At 38.1% G+C, this 9,621-nt stretch overlaps 1 protein-coding gene across 2 annotated transcripts in view; it reads right to left on the reverse strand.

Moving 5' to 3' along the window:
• Positions 1 to 327: 327 nt before the first annotated feature.
• Positions 328 to 9,621, reverse strand: part of LOC106872676 (poly(A) RNA polymerase, mitochondrial) — a 14,442-nt gene continuing 5,148 nt past the window's right edge. For both annotated transcript variants that reach the window (XM_014919751.2, XM_052973893.1), the window contains exons 3-7: positions 8,357 to 8,569; positions 7,246 to 7,463; positions 6,204 to 6,424; positions 4,193 to 4,249; positions 328 to 2,526 (exon numbers count right to left, since the gene is read on the reverse strand). In XM_014919751.2, coding sequence (XP_014775237.1) covers positions 2,216 to 2,526; positions 4,193 to 4,249; positions 6,204 to 6,424; positions 7,246 to 7,463; positions 8,357 to 8,569 — 1,020 coding nt within the window. In that variant the 3' untranslated portion in view covers positions 328 to 2,215. The remainder of the gene's footprint in view (positions 2,527 to 4,192; positions 4,250 to 6,203; positions 6,425 to 7,245; positions 7,464 to 8,356; positions 8,570 to 9,621) is intronic.

Here is a 9,621-nt window from a genome sequence, read left to right on the forward strand (position 1 = left end):
CTTTGCCACTTCCATTATAGCTTTGAATAAATATCTATTAAAATCAAACTGCACTCTTCAAAACTTGCACTAAGAATAAGGACAAGGTAAAATTACTACCTGCTTTTATAGCAGGTTGATGCAGGTAGTTTATCCCATCCTCCTCCAACTTTTCATGCAATTGGAAAAACCGCATTATTTATGGGATGACCCAATATTTAGCCCCATGGTAAAAGTATATAACTCTGCTAGCTTTAATCAACTTGACTGGCTTCAACTTCATGATTGGAAGCTTAACAGCTTGAACAATAATAATATGCACACAAAAGTTAACATGTAAAACAAAGATTGATGAAAAAATATTTTACTTGCATTAAAAGCTGTATATATTTATCCTGATGATGACCAGTGTAATAAAACAGAAGTGGGCAACCCCTTTTCCGATCTGTGGGCAATTGGCACTTGTTGACTTAAGGGAGTAGGAACTGGCTATTCATGCACAAGGGCGTTATTGGGTCAAAGTGACACTGCAGCTACAATAGGGAGTCGAACCAGATTTGATTTGCTGAAAACTTTATAAAAACAGCCTCCCTAAACAGAATGGGTTAAAAAAAAAAAGACCAGAGTGCAATAGATAAAATCCATTACAAAAATATTCAATTGATAACCAGTCACTGATGTATGTGTGTGTGTTTGTGTGTGAATGTACATAAATATATGTAAATATAAATGTATACATAAATATAACTTTTAAGTTGAAACTAGTCATATCTAGCTCGTCACAACTACGTTACAATGTCATTCTAGCAACCACATCAAAATCTCAAAGCTATGAGATAATGCATGATTAACCCTTTAGCATTTAAACCAGCCATATCCTGCCTAAATAATTCTTGTTTTACATTCAATCTGGCCAGATCCAGCCTTTCACACCTACCCAACAATGTTATTCTAAGAATAAACTATTGCATCATCGAAATCTTGAAGCTACAAGAGCCAATGCCTGATTAACTCAAAAATAGGGGAATAAATAAGCATTACATTTAACAGAATAATCTGAATGCTAAGGGGTTAAATCACAATCATTATTTAACGTCCATTTTCCATGCTGGCAGGAGTTGGATGGTTTGACCGGAGCTGAAGTGTGAGAAGATTGCATCAGGACTGTCTGCTTTGGCATGGTTTTCACAGCTGGATGCCTTTCCTAACACCAACCACCTTACAGAGTGTACTGGATGCTTTTTCACACGGCACCAGCACCGGCGAGGTCTACTTTGGCATGGTTTTTACTACTGGATGGTCTTCTAAACTTCAACCACTTTTCAGAGTGGTCTGTGAATAAAAAAAGTATAATGTTTGACCAAGTCATCTAAATGCTGAAGTGTTTTAATACTTTGGAAAGTGAAACTAGAGAGATCTATAAAGACACGACTTTGAATAAAAATCACAATTCTACAAAGCACAGGTGAGGCCCACAATGTATTAACGCTCCCACACCTGAGCTGGTGCTGCTGTTGCTGCTCGTGCAGATATCTTAGACTGCATCTGGAAAAATGTCACATGACCAACTGACATATAGTCACTCACAGACATGTAGTTGCAATATGCCTGTCCAACATTCTGATCTCGACATTTTCTTAACTTCATGTAGCTCAGGGATGTTAAATCGCAGACCTTTCCAATAAACTTTTGTGTAAATAGACTTGTTTTCCATTAATATTGGTCTCACATTTGCTTCATACAACAGAAGCTGGAATTAACCACACTGGCTTTTACAGGTCTTAGTGATTCACAAAATGATTAAGTTCAATATCAACTATCTGAGCACAAAGACATGCTATGGTCAGCTTCCGTTTTTCCCTGCCTCTGGTAACAATAACAGAAGACCCACTTATATTGCAGTTGGATTTTAACCTTTTCACTGTGAAATTAATTCCAGTAATGACGTTAAAAATCTTACCAAAAAATAGAATTGGTATTTTCTGCAAGTCACATTGCCTCAATAAACTTGACATGTCTCAACAGAAAATAGTTCCAAAAGATAAATTGGTATATAAAAGTGCTTTCCACTGTTAGGAGTAATGAAATTTTGATTGGATAGATCTTGATTTCTGCAATAAGAGGGTAAATTTAGTGTAGCCAACCCCTGCAAATATTGTCCTTGGGCTGCGAAATCAAAATTGATCAAAATAAATTAAATTGTTTTATTTACAGGTAAAAATAAAAAGAAGAAAAATCATCTGTATAAGTCGTGGACATTGAACTTTTTCTTTAAGACTCTTTTAGAGTCTTCAGTCAGAAATATATTGACTAGAGACATTCCAGAGTTGTTCAGATGCCACAATGTCGTTTTGAAGGTTTCGGTCAATTTCATCATCTCTCTGTTACTGACATTTTTGGCAATGTTCAATTCTATGTCTAATGGATTTTCTATGTACAATGCTGAATAGTCTGGTTTTAGAAAACATTTTCCGTGCAATGGAGACAAAGCATGTTGTTTAAAGTCAAACACAGAATAGAAGTTGAAGAATTCTATCAACAGATCACCTGAAAATATAAAACAGAATTGTTTAATATTTGTTTCAATGATAAAGATGTCAAATAAATTCTTATTTAGGGAACAAACTGATATTATCAATAGTTCAAACATATTTAATGAAGGCATGGCTGTGTAGTTGAGCAGTCAGTAGTTGCAACCATGTGATTTCAGGTTCAATCCCACTGCAAGGTACCTTAGGCAAGTGGTGTCTTCCGCAACAATACCAAGCTAACCAAAGCATTAGTGGATTTAGTAGATGGAGACTGTGTGGAAGCCTGTCGTGGTGTGTGAGTGTCTAATCTTTTATCCTTTTTATCATTGGACTGCAGCCATGCTGGAGCACTGCCTTGAAGAATTTTGTCAAACAAATCAAACCCAGTATTTTTTTTTTTTTTCTGAAGTCTGGAACTTATTCTATCAGTTTCTTTTGCTGAAACACTAAATTACAGGGGTCATAAACAAACTAACAGCAGGAGTGGGACAAATGCAAAAATACATCCTCATATATAAGTTACTGGACATAAAAACAGCATATACAACACCAATTATAAACACACACAAGCATAGAGTTTCCATTTGCTGAAATCCAGTCACAAGGCATTGGTCAACCTAAGACTCTGCTCCACAAGAGACACTTTCTCAAAAGATGCTTTGCAATGGAACTGAGCCCTTAGATTTACACCGAAATTAAAACTGTGGAGATCCCAGATAACTGAGTAGGAAATGAACTGGAGAAGCGGTCAAGATATCGTCATCTTCATTTAATGTCTGTTGTCCATGCTGGCATGGGTTGGATGGTCTGACCAAAGCTGACAAACTTGGAGGCTGCACTGGACTCCAGTCTGACTTGACATGGTTTCTACAGCTGGATGCCCTTCCTAACATGCCCACCACTTTATAGAGTGTGCAGAGTGCTTTTACATGGCACTGCCAGGAGTGCTTTACACAACCAGAAGGATTGGTCTTCTGCTGTCTGGAGTATGGCCAAGTGCCAGATATCTCGGTCCTTTGTCATCTCACCTGAAAGGTTCAGTTTCCTGAGGTCAGTCTTCAGTACTTCATCTTATGTCTTCCTGAGTTTCCCACTTCCACGTGTTTCATCCACCTTGAGAGACCAGCACTTCTTTATAGAGCTGTCGGCATCCATCTGCATCACATGACCAAACCAGTGCACTCTCCTCCTCTCTTGCAAATATCCAAATCCTGATGAAAGCACCCCATGGTGTTCACAGAACAGTATTTCATAGTGTCAATAGAACCAATCGACTTCAAACTGGAACAACTTTCTGACTTCAGACGTAGGAAGACTGTAAAACTGTTGAATATTTCACTAGATTTCAGAACGGAGTTCAGATTCTGTGAATCTAGAAAAGAAGCCCACTTTGGTACTGTTATCTTGGCTCATCTTTGATTCTGAATATGGACTGTACATGAAACATCATATGCAGTTCATCCCTCCATCCCTTAGTAAAAGAATCTTGTTCAGCAATGACAGACAACCATGATAAATTCAATTGTTGATGTTACTATTTCAATAAATATCATCTAATAAGCAATCTACCCACAAAAATAACTCCATTTTATAGAAATATTTCACACAATAAATCTGTAGAATCACATCTTCAGTGTAAGCCTGTACATTCTATAGAGAAGCAATGAAAATGCTGATCTTACCTACTAAGGTTTCATCATCAACAGTGGTTACATCTGTAGGCTGTGCATTTTCTTTAGCTACAAACAGAAAAGAATAAATTCAAGCATTAACATAAAATTTATCAGTGTTTTGTTGGAGTGTTTCTTATATTTTATTCTGTGTGTCATAACTTACATCCAAGAAATTGAGATGTTTACCAGCATGTATGTTTTTTTTGTTTTCTTTTTTTAGCCTTAAGAGGAAAGGCCTCCGAAACAAGTTGTAGAAAGCAGTAATCCTCAGATCAGAGACCTGCCCCCTCCTCCAAACAAATACTTGCAACGGGATGGACTCAACTAAAGGTAACCAAGGACCTGGTGCTGGCTCAAGTCAGGTGGTTAGACTGACTATACCAGCCTCGAGCAAAGAAAGTGATTCTAACAGGCTTCCATACAGTGTTTTCTAAACTTTATTGTCAAGGCTATCTAAACAGCATAGTTTTATATATTTTACTAGGGAGGCACAGGTGCAGAGAGATCAATTCATCCATCATCTCCACCCACAATTCCTGGGAAGCAATACCATCCACTTTGGGAACCACTGTTCTAGAGGGTCCTATCAGAAGTAACCATCATTACATCTTTCAGACCGGATTCCCAAGCTTGACCAACTGAAACTATGGATATTATCCAACCACCCCATTATTGGTCTGTCCCCTAAGTCTCCTGCCAGTTGCCTCGGCTTCAATTCTTTCCTGCAACATTCTAATCACATATTCATAGTACTGGAATCATGATCTCTCAATGCAGAGAAGTAGTGATTTGACCTGGACAGACTCCCTGATCTCCAAGCTATGCACCCTGTCCAGTAATGTCACTTCAGAGGAACCCCACTTCGGTTGCTCGCATTTGTGATCATACTCTTTCAGTCTTGCTATAAGAATATATTCTTCATAGAGTTTATATATATAAGCACGGGTTTAATAATTAAAATAAATTTAATTCTATCTTCAAAACGACTTTTACGAGGAATTCCTATAATTCAAACGTCCAGCTTCCCGTTTCTACGACCACTGCAAGCTCAACCGTATCATCTCATAATTATCTCCCTTGTATAATGATAGTCCAGTGAGGGTTCTTAAGGGAGATAATTCCTTCATCAAATCAAATTGCAGAAATTATACAAAACTGATCTCATTTTACGCCCTTAAAGTTGACATTTCCTCAGTTTAATAAATATAGAAAAATAAGTAGTATAAGTTAGTCTTCAAATTTAAGGTAAAATCAAGGAAAAGTCATAATCATCTTCATTGCTTATTCATAGGCGCAAGAGTGGCTGTGTGGTAAGTAGCTTGCTCACCAACCACATGGTTCCGGGTTCAGTCCCACTGTGTGGCATCTTGGGCAAGTATCTTCTACTACAGCCTCAGGCCGACCAAAGCCTTGTGAGTGGATTTGGTAGACAGAAACTGAAAGAAGCCCGTCGTATATATGTATATGTGTGTGTATGTTTGACTGTCTGTGTTTGTCCCCCCTAGCATTGCTTGACAACCGATGCTGGTGTGTCCCCATCACTTAGCAGTTTGGCAAAAGAGACTGATAGAATAAGTACTAGGCTTACAAAGAATAAGTCCCGGGGTCGATTTGCTCGACTAAATGGCGGTGCTCCAGCATGGCCACAGTCAAATGACTGAAACAAGTAACAGAATAAGGACTGCAGTATAGCAAATCTCCGTTCTTCTTGGAGATATTATCTCATCTGTGATGTCAAGCACCTAGAGATTTCCCCCACCTCCCACTCTACTTTTTTTCCATATCTTTAGACTTCTTCCAAAGACGCCTTTATGTCTTCCGTAAATAAAATGACCAGTAGCATTTTGACAAGCAGAAATGTGGAATAAAGTATCTTAGTTGGAAAAAAAATAATAATGGTCAGCATTGAAGACATTCAGCAGAGAGAATGAATGTTTTCTTGAAGCAATGCCAACCTGGAAAAGTTGATGATGATGGTGATGATGATGAAAGAACAGTAGAAAGTAATGTGACATCTTACCGTTCAAAATGGATGAAAAAGATGGAAGGATCGGTTTTGCCCGAAGCTGTAGGAAGCAAATGACCAATAAAGATAGCATGAAGTTACTCAACCATGGCCCAGGGTGTTGGTGGCTGATGTTGTTTACTTTGGCCCAGTGTCGGACTGTGAAGACCAATGGACACACACGTCGGTCCATCACACCCAACATATACATTACATTAGACATGGTTACACCAGAACTGGAAAACACAAAAAAATAAACAAACACATACAGTGATCCCTCAAAAATATTCGATCAACTTAAACAAAAAAAAAAGAAAAACAAACAGAAAAAATATATACTTTAGATAGGTTTTTTTTATGGTTATCTCTACAGATTTTCAGTAGAAATTAAAGCCAGCACTGATCTGTTATGTTTTGTAAACATTGTAACAAATCAGTGCCAACTATAATTTCTACAAAAAATTCTTCCTTTAACATCCATTTTCCATGCTGACTTGGACTGGACAATTTAACCAAAGCTGGGAAGCTGCACCAGGTTCCAGTTTGATTTAGCTTGGTTTCTATGGCTGGATGCCCTTCCTAATGCCAATTACTTCGCAGAGTGTGCTGGGTGCTTTTTACATGTCTCCAGAATGAGCGCTTTTACGTGACACCAGCACGAGTGCTTTTTACGTGGCACCAGCACAGGATTCTTAAAGGTCAATCCTCTTCATCAGGGGCTGCGACCTTAACACTTTTGCCATGGAGGACAGGTCAGTGATTTAATAGCACTACTAACACAGTGGGACACAGAATTGACTTATAAGGCCTCTAATATACTTGGTAGAATATTATGGTTGCACAACCAAATACAGTGTCCCTACAAGTAATTACTACTTTAAATAGAGTACATGCAATGGTGGTGGGGTTAACCCACAGCTCTGATCAAAAGGTATTCCAGCAATAAGAACAAACTTTCACAATAATTCTAATGCTAAGTAATCAAAAATTTGCACAATGACATCATCAATGTTGTCAAAAGTGAATGTTAAAAAGAAAGAAAAGAAAACGAGCTTACGTGTCCTGTAGAGATAAATCACATTCTATATCACAAGCTTCATGGTAAAACTTAATAATTGGAACACGTGCTCTTAATATTGGATTAATCCGAACACATGAAGGGATAAAATTCTCAATCATTTCAGCAAAAACCTTGAGATTTCGACAGGAGAAACTACGTTCTTCTTCATCATGCTTCAATTTGGTTAAAAACTTTAATCTGTTGTTTGTATTCTCCTGAAACGAATGAAAAAAATGTTTTACTTTCCATTATCATCATCATTTAACATCCGTTTTCCATGCTGGCATGGGTTGGACAGTTTGACAAGAGCCAGTAAGCTGAAGGGCTGCACCAGATACCAGTCATCTGATTTGGCATGGTTTCTACAACTGGGTGCCATTTCTATCGCCAACCACTTTACAGAGTGTACTGAGTGCATTTTACGTGGCACCAGTACAGGTGCTAAGAACAGTTATTTTTAAACCCACATTTGTCTTTGAATTTTCACCATAGGTTGCCAGTGCCACCTGACTGGCTCCCATGTCGGTGGCACATAAAAAGCACCATCCAAACGTGACCAATGCCGGTACTGCCTGACTTGCCCTTGTGCCGGTGGCACATAAAAAGTACCCACTACACTCTTGGAGTGGTCAGCATTACGAAGGGCATCTTGCTGTAGAAACATTGTCAGATCAGACTGGAGCCTGGTGCATCCTCCTGGCTTGCCAGCCCTCAGTCAAACTGTCCAACCCATGCCAGCATGGAAAGCAGACATTAAACAACGACGACGACGATGATGATACCCAAATTTTTTAATGTGTTTTTATCTTTTTTTCTACTGAAAGATTCTGTTCAAAATGTTAGACTTCATCACCTCCTCACAGCAAAATAATTTATTCCTCTTGGTGAACTTTTACTAGTTACTATTTACCTAACAGTTGTAGGTGGCTAATTAGCAGATCATCTGGAAATGTTACCTGTGAGAGGCTGAGGTACCATCCATGGAAAGATTTAGCTCTCACCTGATATTTACACCCATATAAATACATTAAATTAAAAATCAATATATTTCAATGTATCTATATATATAAAATTCAATTGTAAATAACTCGATGCTTCCTCAACTTACCTGTGATTTCGAAGTACACAAGTTCAAGATCATATCAAGATCACAGCTGTTACGGCCAAATCCATTAACGGAAGAACCAAAGGGATATACATGACAGTGAGGAAACAGACTCTTCAACATGTCTTCCAGAGTTGAACAGATGAAAAAACGAAGACGCTGGCCTAAATCAGTTAATTGCAGGTGTTGATAAAGCATTTCCATTTGTTCAGTCATCTAAAAATAAAAGAAAAAATATATAAATAAAAAGTCTTTCTTTTTCTTTATTTTGTCAAAAAGGGAAGAACATTACCCATGAGCCTCTACTTTTTCAGAACCCCTTAAAGTGGTTAGTGAGGAGTTGTCCTCATATTGAAGACTTGGTCTAAATGTTTGATTCAAAGGGGACACAGAGTGCACCTAAGAACCAAGTGATGGTGTTAGACTAAAACAGATTAAACTGACCATCCAAGAACTAAAAATGCTTAGGACTGGAATAAATACAATTCCACTGATCCCCCAAACTGGGCTTCAAAACAATGAAAAACGAAGTTGACCCTGGCAAGATTTGAACCAAGAACACAGAAAGCCAAAATAAATAAAACATCTGCCAATTTGTCACTTAGTAATAACATATTTAATGCAGTGAGCATTAAGAATTTAACTAGAGATAATAATAATAATAATCCTTTCTACTATAAGCACAAGGTCTGAAATTTGAGGGGAGGGGACTAGTCGATTACATCGACCCCAGTGTTTTACTGGTACTTAATTTATCAACCCCAAAAGGATGGAAGGCTAAGTCGACCTTTTCAGAATTTGACTTCTGACCATAAAGATGGACAAAATGCCGCTAAGCATTCCACCCAGCATACTAACAATTCTGCCAGCTTGCTGCTTTAAAGATGATAGTAATAACCATTATTTAGCATCCATTGGACTATTAAATGTGGAGCATCGTTGAGCTAGAGATCAATGAACACGCCCATAACACCAAAGATTCTTTGAAAGCTGCCATAGTCAGAGTAATGTCGAAAAATGAACCAGGACCACTTGATTCGAGCATGGAGATGATTTAGATCTCATATAGAAGCAGTTGCCGAAGCTGAAGGTGGCTTTATTGAATAGCATTACAGAAAAGAAAGTTTATTTTTATTATCATCATCATCATCATCATCATCATCGTTTAACGTCCGCTTTCCATGCTAGCATGGGTTGGACGATTTGACTGAGGACTGGTGAAACCGGATGGCAACACCAGGCTCCAATCTAAATTTGGCAGAGTTTCT

Source organism: Octopus bimaculoides, chromosome 17, assembly GCF_001194135.2.
Source record: "Octopus bimaculoides isolate UCB-OBI-ISO-001 chromosome 17, ASM119413v2, whole genome shotgun sequence".
Classification (NCBI taxonomy): domain Eukaryota; kingdom Metazoa; phylum Mollusca; class Cephalopoda; order Octopoda; family Octopodidae; genus Octopus; species Octopus bimaculoides.